Source organism: Vulpes vulpes, chromosome X (genome assembly GCF_048418805.1).
Source record: "Vulpes vulpes isolate BD-2025 chromosome X, VulVul3, whole genome shotgun sequence".
NCBI lineage: Eukaryota > Metazoa > Chordata > Mammalia > Carnivora > Canidae > Vulpes > Vulpes vulpes.
In genome coordinates this window covers 63,088,185-63,115,162 of record NC_132796.1, presented here as the reverse complement: position 1 = coordinate 63,115,162, position 26,978 = coordinate 63,088,185, and the positions used below count along the sequence as shown (strand labels likewise).

Below are 26,978 nucleotides of genomic sequence, written 5' to 3'. Positions count from 1 at the left end.
CCTAACAGAGGGCTAAGTCTGTGTATCTACTATGAAACTAGTGTAGTGCCAGTGGCTAGTTGGTTGATTTATTTCAGTATGTAGCCTTAGGTGAATCCTTGTTCAGAGGTTAGTACCATTAGCCTTTGAATTACGAAAGTTTGCAGGTCTTTGCTAGGATTTGCCTAACAAATGACTATCTTTTGTTTTACTCTATGAATTGATACATACTAACCAAGGGGGAAAATGCGAAAGTATTGTTCACTGAAGGGGCCTGGGTCACTTTTGTATGTGAACCAACTCAGTTTAAAATAGGTCAGTCCTGAGCAGGGATTTGGTTTGGGAGGGGCAGTTAAAGGAAATCAGTTGATTTGGTGGTATGGAGAAGGTATAGAGGGTATACAGTTTAAAAAAGGAACCCAGAAATTGCAGAGAAATAAGGCTATTTGACCTGCCAGTCAATTTTTAAATAAGCAGCTAAAGGATGAAATTATTGAATATGTAGTCCACAGGAAGAGAGAACATGGTTTTTGTGAGGTAATTATACATTAGCCATCTGACAAGGTTCTTTGAGAGGAGTAAATAAGGTGCAAACAAGGAAGAGTCACTGAACATTTAGATTTTCAAAAAGCTTTTGATAAGATTTTATACCAAAGGCTGCTTTAAAAATGTCCTCCCACCACGGAGTTGGGGATAATGTTTAGTCATGCATCGAGATCTAGTATAAACACAGGAAAAAAGGAATGGGTAGATTAAATGGCCTCTTCCTTGCATGGGGAGATTTTTACAGTAGCCTCTCCCAAGAAATGTTTACTGGGCTGTTGTTTTTTTTTTTAACATTTTTATAAATGATTGTGAACAGTCAGCAAAGTAACTCTCAGATGCTTCCCAATTTATAGTGCACACCGAGAGCTTGTAGATAGTAAAATTTTGAGCTGAAGAGTGCCAGCTGAAGGATTGTTTAATAAGGCAATTTGAGAAGGCAGGAAAATGGCATTAGAGACTGTATCTCAAAGTAGATGGATTTGCCCATATTTTTCTTTTTTCAAAGATTTTACTTATTTTATTCATGAGAAACACAGAGAGGAGAGAGAGAGAGAGAGGGGCAGAGACACAGGCAGAGGGAGAAAGCAGGCTCCATGCAGGGATCCTGATGTGGGACTTGATCCCGGGTCTCCAGGATCACACCCTGGGCTGAAGGCGGCACTAAACCGCTGAGCCACCCGGGCTGCCCCTGCCCATATATTTCAACCCATGAAAAGGATCTAGGAGCCATTATGTAGGGATGTCAGAAAACATTAGCTTTGGGTATTCTTGTGTCTATATTCAGAAAGACCCACACTATACCAGACATAGTCGTGAAAGACATTACAAATAAAAGTGTATTACTGTCCTGATTTAAAATTGAGGTCTATTTACCTGTGCTTTTGTACAATTTGAGTTTTGAACACTAGCAAAATCGATAAATGATTTAAATAAGAATTATTAATATAAATGAATATGTCACATACAGAATGTCAATGCAGGGGAAGAGGCAGAGAAAGGAAATTAACCAAAAGAAATCTCATGGACAGCCTAAGTAGATTTACTATAGATTTCTTTGCAATATCTTAAAAGTTTGAACCAAGGGCTTCCTTTTGAATTTGAAAGATCTTTTTAAGTGAATTTGCTTAAGTGAATATGTGGCACATGAAAAAAAAAGTCCCATGAAGCTGTTAGTCTGTGTATTCAGACTAAGAAGTTCAGATTTATTAAGAGCTTAAATTATGTTTAAAGAGTAGTTAGGAGGGGCAGCCCGGGTGGCTCAGCGGTTTAGCACTGCCTTCAGCCCATGGCCTGATCCTGGAGTTCGATGTCAGGCTCCCTGCATGGAGCCTGCTTCTTCCTCTGCCTGTGTCTCCCGCCCCCTGTGTGTCTCTCATGAATAAATAAATAAAATCTTAAAAATAAAAGAGTAGTTAGGAAACATTAGTGCTTTCCCATCAAGCACTCAATTGATGTCATTGCAGTAGGCTGTATTGGAGAATCATTGAATTGACATGGTGTTTCTGGTATGCATACAAACCAGGGAACCATTCTACACATGTGTAGATATAGAGCCTAGGTTATGACTCAAGCATATAAATTGGCCTCCGTATTTTTGGAAGGCTTAATTTTTTAAAATATTGAATGATGAATTTTTAAGTTTTTAAAATTCCAGTGTAATTAACACACAGTGTTGTATTAGTTTTAAGTGTACAGTATAGTAATTCACTAATCGTTTACATTACTCATTGCTCATCCTGGTAAGTATATTCTTAATCCCCTTCACTTATTTCACCTATCCCCCCCCCAAAGAAAACAGAACTAGTGAAAAAAGAATGAATGATGACGTATATTCTATAATTTATATTAATTTATTCTGAGCTCCTGGTGCAGTTATTAACACAGATCTGTTTCTGTCATAGTACATAGTTTTATTGTGACTTTTCCTATAGAAGGTTAAACTTAAGGACAACTGTAAAACTTGAAAAAAAAAAAAAGAATACATCATCTACAGGATGTCACCAAGAACAGAGGAAGCTAGATATATGGCTAAGATCTATAAAATAGAGGCGGTTTCTGGGAGTGAGTTTTCTGAAGGCTATGTATTGCTTTTGGACAGCTTTTTCTAAGTTAAGCATGATGATTATGCCTTTTAAGAATGACAGCAATGCCTAAAGGGCACTCCATCTGTCTACAACTTTTTCAGTGAATGTGAAATTTTCATCAAAAGCCCCACTGGACTCAGATACTTGTGACATATAATTTCTTAAATTATCATCAGTGCTATATCCTCCCAGGTGCATGGTAACTTTTTGAAGGCCAAAAACTAATCCATTCCTGGCACACACACACACCCCCATTTGTACTCAGAGTATTAAGTACCAGTCTTGATGAATGGCCAGGATATAGTGGTTTTTGAGGTTGGTAACAATGAGCTGGCTCTAATAATCACACCCTAGGTGGAAGAAGAGTGTTTCTGCAGAATCCTTCAAAGCTCTACCTGTACAGGGAGATTGTATCAGGCTTGAACAGTTAAATTTAATTGTTAAACATTCAGAGGAGAGACTGCTCTCATGAATATCTGAATTAGCTTAAACTTGTCTTCAGGAGGATATCTTCCTGTTACATCCAGTCCATCAGCAATTCTTGTCAGCTTTATGTGTTAAATATGTCTCCTGTCTCTCCACTTCATCTCCATTGCCATTACCCTGCTTCAGGTTGCCATCATCTCTCACTTGGTCTACTGCAAATTTATGCAAAAAAATGGTCTCCCCCTTTCCATTCTTGCCCCATTGAGAAACCACAACACAGCAGCCAGGCTCATTTAAAAAAAAAAAAAGAAAGATAGGATCCAATAATTTCACTACGGGGTATTTAACCAAAGACTATGAAAACACTAATTCAAAAAGGTATAGCACCCTTATGTTTATTTCAGCATTATTTACACTAGCCAAATTATGGAATCAGCCCAAATGTCCATCAATAGATGAATGAATAAGATGTGTGTGTACACACACACTGGATTATTACTCAGCTATTAAAAAGAATGAAATTGTGGCCATCTGCAACAATATAGATGGATCTAGAAAGTATAATGCTAAGTGAAATAAGTCAGGCAGAGAAAGACAAATACCATATAATTGTACAGATAAAAACAAACAAAAAGACTCTTAAATATAGAAAAGAAACTGATGTTTACCAGAGAGGAGGTAGGTGAGGAGGTACAAGAAGTAAGTGAAGGGGATTAAGAGTAAATTTAATATGAGCACCAAGGAATGTATATAATTGATGAATTGATATATTTTATACTGAAACTAATATAACACTGTATGTTAGCTATACTAGAATTAAAATTATTTAAAGTTTAAAAAAAAGATACAGTCCAATACTATAAAATCTTGATAAATGTTGAATCTGGGCAATGAGTGTAAGGGCACTATATTGTATTACTGTTACGTATGTTTGAAATTTTTCATAATAGAAAGTTTTAAAAATAAAAACAGACAAATCTGATTATGTCACTCTGCTCAGAGCCTTCTGGTAAATTCTATTTGTACTTAGAAATTTCAAGATTTCCTCTTTGGCCTTTGCAGCTATAAATGATAAGGCCCTTGACTATCTCTGTAATCCCATTTCATATTATATTTCTTTTTTTAATAATAAATTTATTTTTTATTGGTGTTCAATTTGCCAACATACAGAATAACACCCAGTGCTCATCCTGTCAAGTGTCCCCCTCAGTGCCCATTCACCCATTCACCCCCACCCCCCGCCCTCCTCCCCTTCCACCACCCCTAGTTCGTTTCCCAGAGTTAGGAGTCTTCATGTTCTGTCTCACTTTCTGATATTTCCTACCCATTTCTTCTCCCTTCCCTTCTATTCCGTTTCATTATTATTTGTATTCCCCAAATGAATGAGAACATATAATGTTTGTCCTTCTCCGATTGACTTACTTCACTCAGCATAATACCGTCCAGTTCTATCCACGTTGAAGCAAATGGTGGGTATTTGTCATTTCTTTTTTTTTAATAAATTAACTTTTTATTGGTGTTCAATTTAACAACATACAGAATAACACCCAGTGCTCATCCCGTCAAGTGTCCTCCTCAGTGCCCGTCACCTATTCACCCCCACCCCCGGCCCTCCTCCCCTTCCACCACCCCTAGTTCATTTCCCAAAGTTAGGAGTCTTTATGTTCTGTCTCCCTTTCTGATATTTCCCACACATTTCCTCTCCCTTCCCTTACATTCCCTTTCACTATTATTTATATTCCCCAAATGAATGAGAACATGCACTGTTTGTCCTTCTCCCATTGACTTACTTCGCTCAGCATAATACCCTCCAGTTCCATCCACGTTGACGCAAATGGTGGGTATTTGTCGTTTCTAATGGCTGAGTAATATTCCATTGTATACATAAACCACATCTTCTTTATCCGTTCATCTTTCGATGGACACTGAGGTTCCTTCCACAGTTTCGCTATTGTGGACACTGCTGCTATAAACCGGGGTGCAGGTGTCCAAGCGTTTCATTGCATCTGCATCTTTGGGGTAAATCCCCAACAGTGCAATTGCCGGGTCGTAGGGCAGGACTATTTTTAACTCTTTGAGAAACCTCCACACAGTTTTCCAGAGTGGCTGCACAATTTCACATTCCGGCCAACAGTGTTAGGAGGGTTCCCTTTTCTCCACATCCTCTCCAACATTTGTGATTTCCTACCTTGTTAATTTTCCCCATTCTTACTGGTGTGAGGTGGTATCTCATTGTGGTTTTGATTTGTATTTCCCTGATGGCAAGTGCTGCGGAGCGTTTTCTCATGTGCATGTTGGCCATGTCTATGTCTTCCTCTGTGAGATTTCTGTTCATGTCCTTTACCCATTTCATGATTGGATTGTTTCTTTGGTGTTGAGTTTAATAAGTTCTTTATAGATCTTGGAAACTAGCCCTTTATCTGATATGTCATTTGCAAATATCTTCTCCCATTCTGTAGGTTGTCTTTTAGTTTTGTTGACTGTATCCTTTGCTGTGCAAAAGCTTCTTACCTTGGCGAAGTCCCAATAGTTCATTTTTGCTTTTGTTTCTTTTGCCTTCGTGGATGTATCTTGCAAAAAGTTACTGTGGCCAAGTTCAAAAAGGGTGTTGCCTGTATTCTCCTCTAGGATTTTGATGGAATCTTGACTCATTTAGATCTTTCATCCATTTTGAGTTTATCTTTGTGTATGGTGAAAGAGAGTGGTCTAGTTTCATTCTTCTGCATGTGGATGTCCAATTATCCCAGCACCATTTATTGAAGAGACTGTCTTTTTTCCAATGGATAGTCTTTCCTCTTTATCAAATATTAGTTGACCATAAAGTTGAGGGTCCACTTCTGGATTCTCTGTTCTGTTCCATTGATCTATGTGTCTGTTTTTGTGCTGGTACCACACTGTCTTGATGACCATGGCTTTGTAGTACAACCTGAAATCTGGCATTGTGATGCCCCCAGCTATGGTTTTCTTTTTTAAACTTCCCCTGGCTATTCGGGGTCTTTTCTGATTCCACACAAATCTTAAAAGAATTTATTCTAACTCTCTGAAGAAAGTCCATGGTATTTTGATAGGGAATGCATTAACATGTAAATTGCCCTGGGTAACATTGACATTTTCACAATATTAATTCTGCCAATCCATGAGCATGGAATATTTTTCCATCTCTTTGTGTCTTCCTCGATTTCTTTCAGAAGTGTTCTCTAGTTTTTAGGGTATAGATCCTTTACCTCTTTGGTTAGGTTTATTCCTAGGTATCTTATGCTTTTGGGTGCAATTGTAAATGGGATTGCTTTCTTAATTTCTTTCTTCAGTCTCATTGTTAGTGTATAGAAATGCCACTGACTTCTGGGCATTGATTTTGTGTCCGGCCACACTGCCAAATTGCTGTATGAGTTCTAGCAATCTTGGGGTGGAGGCTTTTGGGTTTTCTATGTAGAGTATCATGTGATCAGTGAAGAGGGAGAGTTTGACTTCTTCTTTGCCAATTTGAATGCCTTTAATGTCTTTTTGTTGTCTCATTGCTGAGGCTAGGACTTCTAGTACTCTGTTGAATAGCAGTGGGGAGAGTGAACATCCCTGTCTTGTTCCTGATCTTAGGGGAAATGCTCCCAGTGCTTCCCCGTTGAGAATGATATTTCCTGTGGGCTTTTTGTAGATGGCTTAAGATGTTGAGGAATGTCCCTCTATCCCTACACTCTGAAGAGTTTTGATCAGGAATGGATGCTGTATTTTGTCAAATGCTTTCTCTGCATTTATTGAGAGGATCATATGGTTCTTGGTTTTTCTCTTGCTGTAATGATGAATCAAATTGATTGTTTTACGAGTGTTGAACCAGCCTTGCGTCCCGGGAATAAATCACACTTGGTCGTGATGAATAATTTTCTTAATGTATTGTTGTATTCTATTGGCTAGTATCTTCTTGAGAATTTTTGCATCCATGTTCATCAGGGATATTGGTCTGTAATTCTCCTTTTTGGTGAGGTCTTTGTCTGGCTTTGGAATTAGCAAGATGGTCCTTAACCTCCATGTGTTTGAAGTCCTTCCAAACTTCTTGTTGTGATTTAGTTCTAATATCAAGGCATTATGGCCTGAGAATATGGAGGGGACAATCCCAATCTTTTGGTATCAGTTCAGATCGGATTTGTGACCCAGTATGTGGTCTATTTGGAGAAAGTTCCATGTGCATTTGAGAAGAATGTGCATTCAGTTGAGTTTGGATGTAAAGTTCTGTAGATATCTGTGAAATCCATCTGGTCCAGTGTATCATTTAAAGCTCTCGTTTCTTTGGAGATGTTGTGTTTAGAAGACCTATGGAGTATAGAAAGCGTTAGATTGAAGTCCCCAAGTATAAGTGTATTATTATCTAAGTATGTCTTAACTTTGGTTATTAATTGATATATTTAGCAGCTCCCACATTCGGGACATATATATTGATGATTGTTAAGCCCTCTTGTTGGATAGATCCTTTAAGGATGGTATAGTGTCCCTCTTCATCTCTCACTACAGTCTTCGGGGTAAATTTTAGTTTATCTGATATAAGGATGGCTACCCCTGCTTTCTTTTGAGGACGATTTGAATGGTAAATCGTTCTCCAACCTTTTATTTTCAGGCTGTAGGTGTCCTTCTGTCTAAAATGAGTCTGTTGTAGACAGCAAATAGATAGGTCCTGCTTTTTTTATCCAGTCTGACACCCTGCGCTTTTTGATGGGGTCATTAAGCCCGTTCACGTTCAGAGTTACTATTGAAAGATAGGAGTTTAGTGTCATCATGATATCTATTCAGTCCCTGTTTTTGTGGATTGTTCCACTGGACTTCTTCTTAAAGGGGAATTTTGAGAGTCCCCCTTAAAATTTCTTGCAGAGCTGGTTTGGAGGTCCCATATTCTTTCAGTTCCTGCCTGTCGTGGAAGCTCTTTATCTCTCCTTCCATTCTGATTGAGAGTCTTGCTGGATAAAGTATTCTTGGTTGCATGTTTCTCATTTCGGACCCTGAATATATCCTGCCCGTCCTTTCTGGCCTGCCAGGTATCTGTAGAGAGGTCTGCTGTTAACCTAATTCTCTCCCCATAAACATCAGGGATTTCTTGTCTCTTGCTGCTTTAAGGATCTTCTCTTTATCTTTGGAATTTGCAAGCTTAACTATTAAATGTCGAGGTGTTGAACGGTTTTTATTGATTTTAGGAGGGTATCTCTCTATTTCCTGGATCTGAATGCCTGTTTCCCTTCCCAGATTAGGAACGTTTTTAGCTAGGATTTGTTCAAATACATATTCTGGTCCTCTGTCCCTTTCGTCGCCCTCGGGAACCCCAGTTAAAGGTAGGTTTTTCTTCCTCAGGCTGTCATTTATTTCCCTTAATCTATCCTCATGTTTTTTTGTCTCTTTTTTCCTCAGTTTCCCTCTTTGCCATCAACTTGTCTTCTGTGAGTTAGACAAGTGCTCTATCTCCCACTCGTTCTTCCACCTCCTTAACTCTCCTTGTTAGGACTTCTAGTTTGGATTGCATCTCATTCAATTGATTTTTAATTTCTGCCTGATTAGATCTAAATTCTGCAGTCTTGAAGTCTCTTGAGTCCTTTATGCTTTTTTCTAGAGCCACCAGTACCTTTATAATAGTGCTTCTGAATTGGCTTTGTGACATTGAATTGTAATCCAAATTGTGTAACTCTGTGGGAGAGAGGACTGTTTCTGATTCTTTCTTTTGAGGTCAGGTTTTCCTTCCAGTCTTTTTGCTCAGTGCAGAGTGGCCAAAAACAAGTTGTATTGGGAAAAGGGGAAAAAGAGAGGAGAGAAAGAAGGAAAGAAAAGAGAAAAAGAAAAAGAAAAAAGGAAGAAACAAAAAAAAAGAAGAGAAAGAAAAAGAAAGAAAGGAAAAAAAGGAGGTGGGGAAGCAAACAGAAATAAAAACAACAACAACAACAACAACACGAGGGAGTATCCTCTGATTCTGTATAGTGTAAGTCCCTTGACTTCTCCTGGGACTTTCCAGTGCTGCTTGGTCAATAATTTGTTTTTCCCCTGTGCATCTAGCTGGTCTTCTGGGGGAGGGGCCTGTTGTGCTCATTTTCAGGTGTTAGCACTTGGGGGAGCTGCTCTGCCCCCTGCCTGGTGCAGGGCTCAGTGAGTAATGTTTATCCTGTTTATCCAGTGAGGCCACTGTGAGGCTTAGTGGGGTTTTTTACCCTGTGAGGCCCTAGGAGGAACAACCACAGTGGTGGCCCGCTCTGGAGCCCTGGATTCAGCTCCCACGGTAACTAGGAAGCTCTCAGTCTGCAGGGGCCTGGATGCTCCGGCGGCGGGACCGCTTATCTGCTCTGCTTGGGGCAGGAGCGTCCTTGCTGTCCTGGGCCCTCCTGGCCTCTGCCTGTCCCGGGTGGAGGCCGGATCCTGGGCTGTGTTGTGTCCCCGGCGCCCAGTGCTCCCGGGCCTGTGCTGTTGGGTTCGGGCTCCCAGCCGTGGAGCCGCCACCTGAGCCCCTCTGAGCTGCTCCCAGTTCCAGCCTTGCGGGAGCTACAGCCCTGTAGGGAGCTCGGCGCACTCTTCCCCCGGCGCAGGTGTCTGTTAGTGTCCTAGGGAGCCTGTGGGCATCCCCGCCCTCCTGGGGTCCTGCTCTAACTCCCTGCCCTGGCCTTTCCGCCGGGGGAAGATTGGTGAAGCTCCTGCTTCTCCAGGACGGGGTTCTCCTGTCCTGGGGACACTCCACCCGGCCTTAGCCCAGCTCCTCGCGGGGCCCCTGCCCCTTGGATGCCTTTTGTTTCTTTATTTCTTTTTTTCCCCACCTTCCTACTTTGATAGAAGCGAGAATTCTTCTCACTGTAGCATTCCAGCTGTTGTCTCTTTAAATCTCAGGCTGAATTCGTAGATTTTCAGGATGATTTGAAGGTTATCTAGGTAATTTGGTGGGGACAGGTGCCTTGAGGACCCTACTCTTCCTCCATCTTGCCTTGCATCTCTCATAGTATATTTCTGTCTATTCACTGTGTTCCAGCCACACTGGCTCTCTCTCTCCTTCAAATACATTGATCTAGTTTGTACTTTCAAGTTTTCAAATTGCTGTTCCATCTGCTTAGACTCTTCTTCCAGATCTTTACGTGGTTGATCTCTCTCATCACTCAGGTCTTGGCTGAAATATAAATTCCCCAAAGAAGTTCTCCCTGATTATCCTGTCTAGGATTCAGACCCTTATATCACCTCTTACATTATCCTGTTTTTTTTCAGAACACACATCAACATTTACTATTATTTTATCTCTTGTTTATTGTCTCTCAGGTGCTAGATAAATTTTATATCAGCAAGGACAGCATTTGTCTAGTTTATTTTTGTATCCTTAGTAGCTCCCAGAACCGCATCTGGTGCATAGTAGGTCTAGTTTCATAAATGTTTGGGAATGAAGAAGTAAATCTCAGTGCTTGTCCTTATCAGCATCAACAGTTCTCTTAAAACTCACAATTCCCTTCAGGGAAGGTAGCTGAATTTACCAGCTAGCTGCCTAAGTTGCTTAAGTTGTTAGAAGAAAATACAGGTGTTGAATACCTGTAGGCAGATTCTCAGCCTCAGTAATAGCAATGTGGCCTACAAACCCCACATGGATGATACAGTCTATAGTCATTGTCCCTTTTGCTATAGAAAGTGATAAGTAACAAAAGCTTCAATTTATGGAATGTTTATGATCTGCCAGGCAGAATAAACATTTCACACTCAATTCTCATTTAATCCATTCACCAACCTTGTATGATAGGTATGATAATGATAATTATCTCCATTTTATAATCTTGAGAACTGGAGCATGGTCATACAGGTAGTAAGTAGGAGAATTAGGATAGGCATCTAGGATGTCTCAGTCCTTAGACTGTCATATGATTTCACAACCATCCTTAAAATCTGATTTCTGTACAATTTGTACATCATCATGACTGAGATTATACACTTTTAGTTAACCATTTAGTTTTGGTGATTGCTGCTTGTCAAACAAGTTCCCTTGGGTTCTATCACTGTGACCAGTATTAAATAGGGCTTTCCATTTTGGTCATACTGGATCACTATGAGTGAGGCCATGTTGTAATGACCACTCATTTGGGGGTTGGTGTGTTTGTTTTTTTAATGGTCTTTTCTGCATAGTCTAAAACTTCATAGGAAATGAATCCTAAGAACTTACACCAAGGGAGGAGGCCTGGCTTGGTACTGTTGTGAACATAACTATTTCCTGAGGTTACAGAAGTCATTAACTATTGTTTAGCTCATGCTCTTGAGAAACACTTAGTTCTGGGCCAAAGGAAGTCTGTGCTGAGTTGGATGACAATTGCTTGAGTTGCAGAGGGATTCTTGAATGGGGAAGTGAAGATTAAGCTATCTGATTTCGCATTCCCAGGAGACAGACCAACTACAGCAACAATACTTCCCTTCCCCCTGCTTCCTGCTAGAAAAAAGATACCAGATACCAAGAAAACAAAGGGATGAGAGTATAAACAAGCATATTGTTAAGAAATATAAATATGTAACCGGTAAATGTGCAGTTATATAAATATGCAGTATAAGTATGTAATCCTGTAATCCGTAAACATACTGTGTGCTACATCGTGTGTATATATATATGTGTGTGTGTGTGTGTGTGTAAATATATATATATATATATATATGAATAAATAAAGTTTTATTTATTTATTTGACAGAGCACAAGCAGGAGGAGTAGCAGAGGGAGAGGGAGCTTGATCCCAGGACCCTGGGAAGGCACTTAGCTGAGCTACCCATGTGCCCTTACATAATATATATTAAAACTGTGCATTTAAATATATAAAAATAAACAAATAGACATCCAAGAAGGCTTCCCTACACGTATTTTTGTGGCCAGCAGACACTGGATAAACACAGAAAACTCAGTGTTCTTTCAAATATAACACTGTGATAAATGTATACATATCTGGATATAGTTAACAGTTATAACGGTTGAGCTTTATATAGATGCAATCACTGAAGCTTAATTGTCTCTCATGAAACTTAGATGTTCCTAATTACTGTTGAATGAACTTCTGCTTTACCAGAACAATTTAAGCAGAGGTATCACTAAAGTACAGTGATGATGATCAGTGGTTACTCAGAATTCTCTTGTAATGGATCTTTTTGGTTTTGTTTTTAATGACATTAGATAAAGTGTTTCAAAGGCATTTTTGTAGTGACTTTTTTGGTAGTTAATACCTACTATATTTAGTACATATGTAGGTTTTTTTTTTTAAGCAAGTCTCATAAAATGTATAGTTGTTTGCCTCTAGGCCTCATAGTACCCTAAAGTGTGTGTATAGAGCTACCTTGCTACGTAGGCATTATGTTGACCCCAGGATGGGTGGTATGAATTGCACCAAGGGCATCTCAGTAGAATTTTCTGTCTTTGCTAGCTTAATTGTCCATCATTAAAAGTGTGTTAACCCTTGGGTTGCTAGGCTGCCATTTAATTCACTGGAAGAAAACATTTGTCTTGTGGAGCCTTATTACCTCCAAATAATTCATGGTAAAATGTTTCCCTTTCTCTATTTGAAAATCTCTAGCTTGCCAATATACTCTATAAATTACTTCTTAAAATGTGAATTGCAAAGTATTCATAATTTGCTAGGTACTCTAAAGATGAGTAGTCCCATGGTTATTCTTACTCTGAGGTTATGTTCTTTCCAAAATGAAGTGCACATAATCCATTTAATATGTACAGATAGAAAAGAAACGTGTAGAGACAAAACGTGTAGAAAGTGAGAAATTGTTATTCTTTGTGATAATCTTTGCAACTTGTCAAGAATTAGAACAACTCTGAGAGTAACTTTGACTATCCGACTTCATGTTGCTTTCCTTCATAATGCCAAGAAAAGATGATATTAACAATGAGGCAGTTCATATGATAGCTAACGGAGAAGCCACTGGAACCATATTGCCTGAGTTTTCATTCAGCAATACCATTTACTAAATGACCTTGAGTAAGTCACTTGATGTCTCTTTACCTTAGTTTTCAAATCTATAAAACTCTGTCTATAGGATGCAGTGTGTTACTACATGTAAAGCTTCTGGTATGTAGTAAGTACTCAGTGTTAGCTGTGATGATTATTTGTATTGTTATTATTGGCTGTTTACCTCAAAGACCTGTGTGTATTCAAATGTTATTTCTCCATTTCTCAAGTAATTCCCTACTTCTTATGTAAATGTCTGCTATTTGAGTTTTAAATGCAGCTTTCAAATACTGCTTGCTATTCTTTTTCTTACATGTTTCCTCAGTGACTCATTGCCACGGAATAGCAGTCCCTCAACCAAAATTTGTTTTCATCAATCTTCTCATTTTGCCTGGCACTTTTTTCAACTAACTGAACATGAGTTCTCTCCTTGGTGAGTCACAGATAGAAACTACACCAGGACAATTGTCACACAAAGGAAACTATTTGCAGCAAATAAGGAGATCATGGAGAGTAACTTCCAAAGCCATGACTCTTCCAACAAGGGTGAATGGGTTCCTTTTATTTAGGGTTCAGCTGAATTTTTAGATAGGGAAGCCTTGTCATCCTTTGTAGAGGCAGGCATAGGTCAGACATGCTCCTTAAGGAACCATGCTTATACACACAGTGTATGTTATGTAAATGAGGCTTCAACTCCTCATTGGGCAGAGATTTTAGTGTTATAACAAGGCAGAGGTAGTTGTCAGTCATTCTAGTTCTAGTCATCCATAGTCTGTCTTCACAAGCACAAGTCAGGGTCAGGGGTTGCACTCAAACTGGTATGGATTGGCTGGGGATCTTGTCCAGGCAGTCGCTATGGCTTTAGGAATAGTTTTTGTTTCTGTTTGCCTGAGTTATGAGATAAGCTGGCAAGAAGAACTTAAGGAAAAATATGGGATAGAAGTTGGTGAGCATAAGCAGGTGGGCAGTAAAGTTCAGCTCTTAGGGTCCAGCTGGTCACAAAACCACTGATTTTTGTCACTTGGGCAGAAGCTATGTGAGGAAAACACAGATGTGAGAGAGAACAAATGCAACAATTGTGAGCAACAAATATTTTCCCTAACAGGCATGATTGGAATGGGGGAAAAAGCCAATGAGAAGTATAAAAAACGTATATACATAGGCAGATGCATACTTTTGCAGTTGCATAAATTTACAGTAGATATCAAGTAATTCTTTCCAAGATCACAAAATACATCCTGTCCTCATTTGAAACAAAGAGGAAATTTGTTGGATTCTGACAGTGTCTGATTATTGGACTTCTTCCCTTATAGAATTCATCATCATCCACACAAACCAATCCTTAACATTCTTTAGATTCTTGTGTCCCATCTATATACTATATGTCCACTATTAATTAAATCGTGTTGAAAACGAGGTAATTTGTTGATGGCTTACTAAAATAAACAGTTCTAGATGCCTCTATTGCATTTTATATTTAACTGTATTTTTCAGAGGCCTCATTTACACTAAAACTTAATAGAAGTTTTCTTAATAGAAATAAATTTTCAAAAAAAAAAAAAGAAATTTTCGAAGAGACGCTTAATAGTATTATATACTAAAGTAGAAATGTATTTCACAGATAGTGTAATATATAATGAAAGGAGGTCTTTGTAAAAAAATGTAATTTTAGTTAAGTGGATTTCTCATACTTTTGGTAATACCATAATAGTCTATGGCATAATATTTTATGATTTTTTTTAACTTTTTACAACTCCTGATTCTGAACTTGATCCCGTTTTTTGGAATGTAGAAAGATACCTAAAAATTGTTTTTCCCTGAGGTGAGGATTGATGTGTGTGTGTGTAAAAACATGGACCAGTGTGACTGAAATGAAAAGTTGTAGGTCACTTAGTTATAGCTGTTATAAGGAAGTTGGAAACACTGATGTTGTTACTCATGTAACAAAGATATCCCTAGGCAAATGAGAATGCTGACTGTGTGATTCACTTTTTTTTTTTTTTAACTTGACTGTCCATTTTGGGACCTTAACCTAATTTAGCTTATTATCTTTAGTGGGCCATCCTGTGAATGAATTATTATCTAACCTTACCTATCCTAACTAGCTTGGTCATGTTCAGTAAAATGAATTAAACTTAGAATGATAATAGTAGTATAATGCCATACTTCGTGAATGACACTAATCTCTACCAGTCATTTATATTTTTCATTATAACCTGGTTATGAAATATTCAAGTACACAGACCATGTAACCATTCATAGTTTGGTCAAATCTTAACATTTTGCCATTTTTGCATGCCCTCACATGTTCTCTTTCTTTCTTTCTCTCTCTCTGTGTGTGTGTGTGTGTGTGTGTGTGTGTGTGTGTATGGTTTTATTTAAGAGATTAAGAGAGAGAGAGCACGCATATGAGCTGGGGAGAGGGGCAAAGGGAGAAGCCGACTCCCCGCGGAGCAGGGAGCCCGACCCTGAGCTTGATCCCCAAGCTGGATCCCAGGACCCTGGGATCATGACCTGGGCCGAAGGTAGACACTTAACTGACTGAGCCACCCAGGTGCCCCTTGATACATTTTTTTAAGAAACTGAACAATTGAAACTTCCAGTGTAATGTTTACTTCCTCTCTTCCCAAAGATAGCTGCTATCCTGATTTCGGTGTTTATAATTCCCTTAAATGTTTCTGCACTTTTATTGCATATATACATATCCATAAATTATACATAGTAGTATCTTGCATATGAAGTTCTGAAACTTTTTATAAATGATATCACTCTGGTATATTATTCCCAATTTGCTATTATCACTCGATTTTTGTCTTTTTGCCATTTATCCGTGTAGTTCATTCATTTAAATTGTTTATAGTATCCCATTATACAATGTGAGAGGTTAAGCCAACTGTGCAGTTAAAGGGTGCAGTCCCCACAAGACTGCCTGTACTTCAGGTACCCCACCCCATTTGTTGTGTTGTTAATCCTCACTCAGGGTAAGATATTTTTCTTCATCTGTTATATAATTTTAGATTATAAACATATCATAAGGGAACTCTATCTGTGGCACTTTCATGTGGCTCCAGAAAGTTACAGCAATTGCTTCCACCAAGTCTTCAGAGGTGCTACTGACCAGAGCCACTTTTCTTTCATGGTATTTTATTGGTGAAGGGTTCTCTTGGATCATGTAGTATAATTTCAAACCCATAGCCTGTGTGAGGACAGACCACTGGTTATAAATACAGAGGTATAATCTTCTTTCACCCAGGTCTTTAGATAAAACATTTTTTGTTTTCTCCCTCTTGTGGGTTCCCCCCACCATTATCTTTTCACTGAAGTGTAGTTCTTTAAGGATCCAGACATTGAGATGAGAATATCTCATCTTCTACTCTCTGCCTTATTTGGATTCTAAGTCCTCTCCTGTCCCCATGTGAGCATTAAAACCCAAGCCCTTAAGTTCATGAGACAGGCAAACTCCTTAGAACTTCTGCAGCATTAGCTCATGTGCTTACTGCTCTAGTTTTCAGTTCCCAGTGTAGTTTTTGCTTACTTTTATGGTAAGCAAAATCCCCAGGGGTCTCCCAGAGTCTTCCCTGCTTGCTTCCTCCTCAATACTTCTCTATGGTCACTTCTATTTTTTTTTTAAGATTTATTTATTTATTTTACAAAGAGAGAGCAAGCTTGAGAGTGAGCTCACATGAGTGGGGGAAGGGCTGAATGAGAGGAGAGAGAATCTCAAACAGACTCCCTGCTGGGCACAGAGCCTGACTTAGGGTTCAATCCCAGGAGCATGAAATCATGACCTGAGCTGAAATCCAGAGTCAGGTGTTCAATAGACTAAGCCACCTAGGTGCCCCTCTGTGATCACTTCTGTTGGTAGTCTCAGACATTACCTCTTGAGGATATTTGTAGCCTATGTATCTTAGATGGTAAGTGGTTTGGGGGAATAGCTGAGCTTCACTTGGAGATACTTTTGGCTCGATCATAATTCTAGGCTTGCACATTGTATTATTAGTACGGTACCTCTTGCTGCATCAAAACTAATCTTCTGAGGGATTCTTAATATGACAGAAAATAAGTTATCAAAATTATTTGTCTGTAAGATCAGTTATTAAATGTAAGATATTTCAAAGAAAATACTGCTACCTTGGGATCCCTGGGTGGCGCAGCGGTTTGGCGCCTGCCTTTGGCCCAGGGCGCGATCCTGGAGACCCGGGATCGAATCCCACATCGGGCTCCCGGTGCATGGAGCCTGCTTCTCCCTTCGCCTGTGTCTCTGCCTCTCTCTCTCTCTCTCTGTGACTATCATAAATAAATAAAAAATTAAAAAAAAAAAAAAGAAAAGAAAATACTGCTACCTTAATTTTCAACTCAATCCTAATTCACACTTTCATATTCTCTTCTTAGGATGTGTGCAGTGTTTGGTGGAATCTATTGTCTTCGCCATTCAGTACAGTGCCTTGTTGTGGACAAGGAATCCAGAAAGTAAGGATGATATAAGTTATGTTCCTATAATTACACCCCAAGCACAGGTGAAAAATGCTAAAGTCAATTTAAAAAAAAAATGATTCTTCAAAGATCCTCCTTGGTATTAACATCATATCAACCTTGATTAAAAGTAATTTGTATTTAGATCCTCCAGAACAAAGAAAATAAGTTCAGAATGGAGAAACTAAATTAATTTCCCTGCAATATAACTATAGCTCCTGGTCATCCAAGCTTGGAAGACAAATCATTTCAGTTGCCAGGGGTGGGTGTTGAGTGATATTAGTTTTCCTTGTGCCCTTATCTCCTCTAATTGATTTTTATCAGATGATAACAAAGCCCTCTGTTTTTGCATTTTTAAAAATGGAGCTCACCCAAAGACTCATCAGATTAATCTCTGCTGATAATGCATGTCACTCCTAAGAGAAAATAATTTAATGATTTTTTAGGTAGATTTTTGTCATAAACTATGCTGCTTTGTTATCTGAGGATAAATTCTTATACAATCATATTAGGCCTACAGACCAGTTTGGGATTGAAATAAGAATGTACCTGCTTTTAAAAAATGTCAAGCAAAAACAAAAATAAAAAAATAAAAAATAAAAAATGTCAAGCACTATCTATTTATGTCTGTGTTTTTATATTTCAATTATATTTTTCCAGGATTTATTATTTGGTTACTAAGATATGCCCTTGTCTGAATTACACTAAGTAGTACTCTTTGATTTCTGTGTTTAAATTAAAACTATCTTAAGTTTTAGGAGCTGTTTAAATTGCTATGTATTTCTCTTTCTAGTTATGTGTTGGTAAGCATCTACTAACCTATATCTCTGGTATGACTACTTTTAGGAGTATATAAATAAATAGTATTGTTCAAGCCATAAAATAATGTTGTGAACTAGAAGTTTAAAAATATAAGCTGTTTCATTTTACAGTAATTTTGTATAGTCTAAGTGGCATAATTTCCTATAGACTAATTATAATACAAACAACTAGTATTTTGAGAGATGGTGGAAAAAATTCAAGTCTGGAACATTCAATATTTAGGCAGTGAATTTACCTTAGAAAGTAATTCTCTAGTATAAGATAATATAGAGATAGTTTAAAGGCTTGTAAAGTATGTTTAGCACATTAATTCAAAGGTACCACATAAATGAAAAATGATAATATATAGATTTTTCACTATCCTTGAAGGCCCAGGATATTCATATACTAGGTGTGGAGATTCATGAAGGAATTGTTTTTAAGCCACTTAGAGTCATTTTTCCTTCTACATTGATTTTGAAGCATGAGTGTGTTCCCATAATGGAAAGCCAGATAGTGAATTTTTTTTTTTGGTTATTATTTACTTAGATCCTTTTACCTTTTTGGGGCCCAATTCCAGTTTTACTTTTTACTCTTAGTGACATGAAGAATTTAGATGGCTCATGTTTCTTTTTTTAACAAACGAATACATTAGTTATAGTAATAGCATGTGTTCAACTAAAGGTTACATTTACCTTAAATTTGATGTAGTCTTTATTATAAACTCTGGAGAGAGGAACTCTTATTTATGATCTGCTTACAGATTTCAGTTCCAACAGATAGCATAAGGCTAAGGTTCTAAAGATGAAATATTGGTAGTTTTCAAATTTTAATGTGCCTAAGAATCACTGGGGAAACTAGTTCTCTTTTTGTTTTGTTTTGTTTTGTTTTTAAAGAGATTTCTCTGCCTCACCTCCAGAGAGTAAAATTGTATAATTTGTTTAGAATGGAGCTAGGGAATTTGCAGTTTTGAGGAACACGCCAAATGAATCTAATGTAGGTGCCCCATAGATAACACTAAGAAACACTGATCTGTGAAGTTCAGGATTTAGCCAGTGTTCTAAGATAGGGTGGAGCTTTAGATCTTAATTCATCCTAGGCCCTTATCAAGATGATCGTTCTGGATCTACTGGAGTCAAATATGATTCTTAGTTATTTTTGTTTGGTTTTTGTTATTTTCATTAAGGTATAAATTTTGTTTTGTTTTGTTTTCCCCAAATTTTTATTTAAATTCTCTCTAGTTAACAAAGTGCAATATTAGTTTCAAGTATAGAATTTAGTGATTTCATCACATACAGTACCTGGTATTCATCACAAGTGCCCTCCTTAATAGCCATCACCGGTTTAACCCATCCCACTTCCCTTCTAGTAACTATCAGTTTGTTCTCTGTAGTTGGCCTGTTTCTTGGTTTTCCTTTTATTCCTGCCTATGTTCATTTGCTTTGTTTCTTTAATTCCACATGTGAATGAAATCATATGTTGTTTATCTTTATCTGACTGACTTATTTCACTTATCATAATAGTCTCTAGCTCTGTCCATGTCATCACAAACAACAAGATTTCATTCTTTTTGATGGCTGAGTGCGCATATATACACATCTTTATCCATTCATTGATCCATGGACATTTGGGCTTTTTCCATTAATTCACTATTATTGATGATGCTGCTTTAAACATTGGGGTGCATGTATCCCTTTGAATCAGTATATTTCTTTGCTTTGGGAAAAAAAAATAGTAGTGCAATTGCTGGGTTGTAGGGTAGTTCTATTTTTAACTTTGTGAGGAACCTCCATACTGTTTTGCAGGGTGGCTGCACCAGTTTGCATTCCCACCAACAGTGTAAGAGGTTTGCCCTTTTTCTTCATCCTCACCAACAGCTCTTGTTTCCTATGTTGTTAATTTTACTCATTCTGACAGGTATAGGGTGATATCTCATTGTAATTTTGGTTTGCATTTCGCTGATGATGAGTGATGTTGAGCATGTTTTTATGTGTGTCTTGACCATCTGTGTGTCTTCTTTGGAAAAATGTCTACTCATGTCTTCTCATTTTTTTAACAGGATTATTTGTTTTTTGGGGGTTGAGTTTGATAAGTTCTTTAAATATTTTGGATACTAATCCTTCATCAGATATGTTATTTGCAAATACTTTCTCCCACTCTGAAGTTTGCCTTTTAGTTTTGTTGATCATCTTCTTTGCTGTGCAGAAGCTTTTTTATTTTGAGGAAGTCTCAGTAGTTTATTTTTGCTTTTGTTTCCCTTGCCTCAGGAGACCTATCTAGTAAGAAGTTGCTACAGCCAACGTCAAGGAGGTTACTTCCACTGTTCTCCTCTAGGATTTTAATGGTTTCCCGTCTCACAGGTCTTTAATCCATTTTGAATTTATTTTTCTGTATGTTGTAAGACAGCAGTCCAGTTTGAGACTTCTGCATACTGCTATCCAGTTTCCCCAGTACCATTTGTTAAAGATACTGTCTTTCTGGGATCCCTGGGTGGCGCAGCGGTTTGGCGCCTGCCTTTGGCCCAGGGCGCGATCCTGGAGACCCGGGATCGAATCCCACATCGGGCTCCCGGTGCATGGAGCCTGCTTCTCCCTCCGCCTGTGTCTCTGCCTCTCTCTCTCTCTCTCTGTGACTATCATAAATAAATAAAAATTAAAAAAAAAAAAAAAAAAAAAAAAAAAAAAAAGATACTGTCTTTCTTCCATTGGATATTCTATCCTGCTTTGCCAAATATTAGTTAACCATATAGTTGTGGGTTTATTTCTGGATTTTTTATTATGTTTTACTGATTTATGTGTCTGTGCCATTTCCATGCTGTCTTGATGACTACAGCTTTGTAATATAACTTGAAGACCATTTCTGATGCTCCAGCTTTTTTAAAAAAAAAAAAATTTTATTTACTTCTTCATGAGATACACAGAGAAAGAGAGGCAGAGACATAGGCAGAAGGAGAGGCAGGCTTCCCGCGGGGAGCCTCATGTGGAACTCCATCCCAGGACCTGAGGCAAAGGCAAATGTTCAGCCACTGAGCCACCCAGGTGCCGCTCCAGCTTTACTTTTCTTTTTCAAGATTGCTTTGGCTATTTGGAGTCTTTAGTGTTTCCTACAAATCTGAGGATTCTTTGTTGTAATTCTATGTAAATTGCTGTTGGTATTTTGATTGTTTTCGTTATATTTTAACAATATTTGTTCTTCCACTCCATGAGTATGGAAGGTTTTTCCATTTTTTGGTGTCATCTTCAGTTGCTTTCATAAATGTTGCATAGATGTTTTACCTCTTTGGTTATGTTTATTCCTAGATATCTTATGGGTTTTGGTAATATTATAAATAGGGTAGATTCTTTAATTTCTCTTTCTGGTGCTTCATTATTGGTGTATAGAAATGCAACAGATTTCTGTATGTTGTTTTCTATCCTGTGACTTTACTGAAATCATGTATCAGTTCTAGCAATTTTTTAGTGGGGTCTTTAGGGTTTTCTATATACAGTATCATGTCATCTGCAGTTAGTCCAAGTTTGGCTTCCTCCTTGCTGATTTGGATGCCTCTTATTCCTTTTTGCTGTCTGCTGAGACTAGGATTTCCAATAGTATGTTGAATAACAGTAGTGAGAGTGGACATCCCCATCTTTTTTTTAAAAAAGATTTTATTTATTTATTCATGAGAGATGCAGAGAGAGAGAGAGAGAGAGAGAGAGAGGCAGAGACACAGGCAGAGGGAGAAGCAGGCTCTATGCAGGGAGCCTGATGTGGGACTCAATCCCAGGTCACCAGGATCACGCCCTGGACCAAAGGCAGGCGCTAAACTGCTGAGCCACCCAGGGATTCCCCTGGACATCCCCATCTTATCCCTGACCATAGAGGAAAAGCTCTGTTTCTCCCCCTTTGAAGAAGATATTAGCTGTGGGTTTTTCATATATGGCCTTTATTATGTTGAAGTTTGTTCCCTCTGTCCTTAGTTTTGCTGAGGGTTTTTATCATGTTGTACTTTGTCAAATGCTTTTTCTGTATCTATCAAAAGGATTCTTACCCTTTATTTTATTAATATGGTATATCATGTTGATTGATTAGCAAATATTGAACGACCCTTGCAGCACAGGAATAAATCCCACTTGATCTTAGTGAATGATTCTTTTAACATACTGTTGGATTCAATTTGCTAGTATTTTGTTGAGAATTTTTTCTTTTAATCTATGTTCATCAGGGATGAACTATAGTTTTCTTTATTAGTGGAGTCTTAGTTTGGTTTTGGAATCAGGGTAATGCTGGCCTCATAAACTGAATTTGGAAGTTCTCCTTCAATTTCTGTTTTATATAATGGTTTGAGAAGAGTAGATAGTAACTCTTTTTTAAGTGTTTGTTAGAATTCCGCTGGGAAGCCCCCTGGCCCTGGACTTTTGTTTTTTGGAGATTTTTTATTACTGACTCAATTTCTGTGCCGGTTATTGGACATGATCATTTTTTTTTTCAGTTTTGGTAGTTTATATGTTTCTATGAATTTGTTTCTTCCAGGCTGTCCAATTTGTGGGCATATAGTTTTTCATACTATTCTCTTATAATTTGTATTTCTTTGGTGTCAGTTGCTGTTTTTCCTCGCTCATTTGTTATTTTATTTATTACAGAGCTTTCTCTTTTGTCTATGATAAGTCTGGGTAGGAGTTACCAATTTTTAAAAATTTTTTCAAAGAACTAGCTCCTCTTTGCGTTTTTCTGTTGTTTTTTCTATATCATTTATTTCTGCTCCAGTCCTTAGTATTTATCTTCTTCTGATGGCTTTAGGCGTCATTTGTTCTTTTTCTAGGTCCATTAGGTGTGAGGTTAGGTTATTTGAAATTTTTCTTGCTTCTTGAGGTAGGTCTGTATTGGTATATCCTTCTTGTGACTGCTTTTGCTGCATCCCAAAGGTTTTAGATCCCTGTGTTTTCATTTGTTTCCATGTATTTTTTTATTTCTTCTTTGATTTCCTGTTTGACCCATTCATTCTTTAATAGCATGTTCTTTAAACTCCATGTTTCTCTGGTCATTACATATTTTTTCCTTATGGTTTTCTTCAAGTTTCATAGGGTTATGATCTGAAAACATGCATGGTATGATTTCAATTTTTTTTATTTGTTGAATCTTAATTTGACCCAGTGATCTGTTGTGGAGAATGTCTCATATGTACGCAAAATGAATGTGTATTCTGCTTTAGGATAAAATGTTCTGAAATCAAGTCCATCTTGTCCAGTGTGTCTTTCAAAGCCACTGTTCCCTTGTTGATTTTCTGCTTAGATCCACCCATTCCTGTAAGTGGAGTATTAAAGTCCCTACTATTGCTGTATTATTATCAGTAAGTTCCTTTATGTTTGTTATTAGTTTTATATATTTGGGTGCTCTCTAGTTGGAAGTATAAATATCTAGTTGTTTAATCTTTTATTTTTTATTTTATTTTATTTTTTTGGATAGGTGATGTTTTATTACCATCCATTTGCAAACATTTTCTAGTATTACTTTGTTTTTGTTTTTTTTAATAAATTAATTTCTGTTGGTGTTCAATTTACCAACATACAGAAAAACACCCAGTGCTCATCCTGTCAAGTGACCCCTAAGTGCCCGTCACCCATTTCCCTCCACCTCCCGCCCTCCTCCCCTTCCACCACCCACAGTTCGTTTCCCAGTGTTAGGAGTCTTTATGTTCTGTCTCCCTTCCTGATATTTCCGACACATTTATTCTCCCTTCCTTTATATTCCCTTTCACTATTATTTATATTCCCCAAATGAATGAGAACATACACTGCTTGTCCTTCTCCGATTGACTTACTTCACTCAGCATAATGCCCTCCAGTTCCATCCACGTTGAAGCAAATGGTGGGTATTTGTCGTTTCTCATAGCTGAGTAATATTCCATTCTATACATAAACCACATCTTCTTTATCCATTCATCTTTCGATGGACACTGAGGTTCCTTCCACAGTTTGGCTATTGTGGACATTGCTGCTAGAAACATCGGGGTACAGGTGTCCCGGCGTTTCATTGCATCTGTATCTTTGGGGTAAATCCCCAACAGTGCATTTGCTGGGTCGTAGGGCAGGTCTATTTTTAACTCTTTGAGAAACCTCCACACAGTTTTCCAGAGTGGCTGCACCAGTTCACATTCCCACCAACAGTGTAAGAGGGTTCCCTTTTCTCCACATCCTCTCCAACATTTGTGGTTTCCTGCCTTGTTAATGTTCCCCATTCTCACTGGTGTGAGGTGGTATCTCATTGTGGTTTGGATTTGTATTTCCCTGATGGCAAGTGATCCAGAGCATTTTCTCATGTGCATGTTGGCCATGTCCTTGTCTTCCTCTGTGAGATTTCTGTTCATCTCTTTTGCCCATTTCATGATTGGATTGTTTGTTTCTTTGGTGTTGAGTTTAATAAGTTCTTTAAAGATCTTGGAAACTAGCCCTTTATCTGATACGTCATTTGCAAATATCTTCTCCCATTCTGTAGGTTGTCTTTTAGTTTTGTGACTCTATCCTTTGCTGTGCAAAAGCTTCTTATCTTGATGAAGTCCCAATAGTTCATTTTTGCTTTTGTTTCTTTTGCCTTTGTGGATGTATCTTGCAAGAAGTTACTGTGGCCAAGTTCAAAAAGGGTGTTGCCTGTGTTCTCCTCTAGGATTTTGATGGAATCTTGTCTCACATTTAGATCTCTCATCCATTTTGAGTTTATCTTTGTGTATGGTGAAAGAGAGTGGTCCAGTTTCATTCTTCTGCATGTGGATGTCCAATTTTCCCAGCACCATTTATTGAAGAGACTGTCTTTCTTCCAATGGATAGTCTTTCCTCCTTTATCGAATATTAGTTGACCATACAGTTCAGGGTCCACTTCTGGGTTCTCTATTCTGTTCCATTCATCTATGTGTCTGTTTTTGTGCCAGTACCACACTGTCTTGATGACCACAGCTTTGTAGTACAACCTGAAATCTGGCATTGTGATGCCCCAGCTATGGTTTTCTTTCTTAAAATTCCCCTGGCTATTCGGGGTCTTTTCTGATTCCACACAAATCTAAAAATAATTTGTTCTAACTCTCTGAAGAAAGTCCATGGTATTTTGATAGGGATTGCATTAAACGTGTAAATTGCCCTGGGTTACATTGACATTTTCACAATATTAATTCTCCCATTCCATGAGCATGGAATATTTTTCCATCTCTTTGTGTCTTCTTCGATTTCTTTCAGAAGTGTTCTATAGTTTTTAGGGTATAGATCCTTTACCTCTTTGGTTAGGTTTATTCCTAGGTATCTTATGCTTTTGGGTGCAATTGTAAATAGGATTGACTCCTTAATTTCTCTTTCTTCAGTCTCATTGTTAGTGTAGAGAAATGCCATTGCTTTCTGGGCATTGATTTTGTATCCTGCCACGTGACCAAATTGCTGTATGAGTTCTAGCAATCTTGGGGTGGAGGCTTTTGGGTTTTCTATGTAGAGTATCATGTCATCGGCGAAGAGGGAGAGTTTGACTTCTTCTTTGCCAATTTGAATGCCTTCAGTGTCTTTTTGTTGTTTGATTGCTGAGGCGAGGACTTCCAGTACTATGTTGAATAGCAGTGGTGAGAGTGGACATCCCTGTCTTGTTCCTGATCTTAGGGGAAAGGCTCCCAGTGCTTCCCCATTGAGAATGATATTTGCTGTGGGCTTTTCATAGATGGCTTTTAAGATGTCGAGGAAAGTTCCCTCTACCCCAACACTCTGAAGAGTTTTGATCAGGAATGGATGCTCTATTTTGTCAAATGCTTTCTCTGCATCTAATGAGAGGATCACATGGTTCTTGGTTTTTCTCTTGCTGATATGATGAATCAGTTGATGGGTTTACAAGTGTTGAACCAGCCTTGTGTCCCGGGGATAAATCCTACTTGGTCGTGGTAAATAATTTTCTTAATGTGTTGTTGGATCCTATTGGCTAGTATCTTGTTGAGAATTTTTGCATCCATGTTCATCAGGGATATTGGTCTGTAATTCTCCTTTTTGGTGGGGTCTTTGTCTAGTTTCGGAATTAAGGTGATGCTGGCCTCATAGAACGAATTTGGAAGTACTCCATCTCTTTCTATCTTTCCAAACAGCTTTAGTAGAATAGGTATGAGTTCTTCTTTAAACGTTTGATATTATTCCCCTGGGAAGCCATCTGGCCCTGGACTCTTGTGTCTTGGGAGGTTTTTGATGACTGCTTCAATTTCCTCCCTGGTTATTGGCCTGTTCAGGTTTTCTATTTCTTCCTGCTCCAGTTTTGGTAGTTTGTGGCTTTCCAGGAATGCGTCCATTTCTTCTAGATTGCCTAATTTATTGGCGTATAGCTGTTCATAATATGTTATTAAAATCGTTTGTATTTCCTTGGTGTTGGAAGTGATCTCTCCTTTCGTATTCATGATTTTATTAATTTGAGTCTTCTCTCTCTTCTTTTTAATAAGGTTGGCTAATGGTTTATCTCTCTTATTAATTCTTTTCAAAGAGCCAACTCCTGGTTCTGTTGATCTGTTCCACAGTTCTTTTGGTCTCGATTTCATTTAGTTCTGCTCGAATTTTAATTATCTGTCTTCTTCTGCTGGGGGTGGGGTCCATTTGCTGCTTTTTCTCTAGCTCCGTTCTGTGTAAGGTGAGCTTTTGTATTTGAGTTCTTTCCAGTTTTTGAATGGATGCTTCTATTGTGATGTATTTCCCCCTCAGGACTGTTTTTGCTGCATCCCAAAGATTTTGAACGGTTGTATCTACATTCTCATTAGTTTCCATGA

The 26,978-nt window shown here is 38.1% G+C and overlaps 1 protein-coding gene across 9 annotated transcripts in view; it reads left to right on the top strand.

Annotated features, from left to right (window-relative positions):
* The window catches only part of CHM (CHM Rab escort protein), a 255,280-nt gene that overhangs the window by 152,075 nt on the left and 76,227 nt on the right, over positions 1–26,978 (top strand). For 4 of the 9 annotated variants that reach the window (XM_026016742.2, XM_072745034.1, XM_072745032.1 and 1 more), the window contains 2 exons: positions 13,281–13,388; positions 17,348–17,425. The exons of 1 other annotated variant lie outside the window; for it this stretch is intronic. In XM_026016742.2, the coding sequence (XP_025872527.1) occupies positions 13,281–13,388; positions 17,348–17,425 (186 nt within the window). The remainder of the gene's footprint in view (positions 1–13,280; positions 13,389–17,347; positions 17,426–26,978) is intronic. 4 more of the 9 variants (XR_011998361.1, XM_026016743.2, XM_072745033.1 and 1 more) reach the window with 1 other exon arrangement.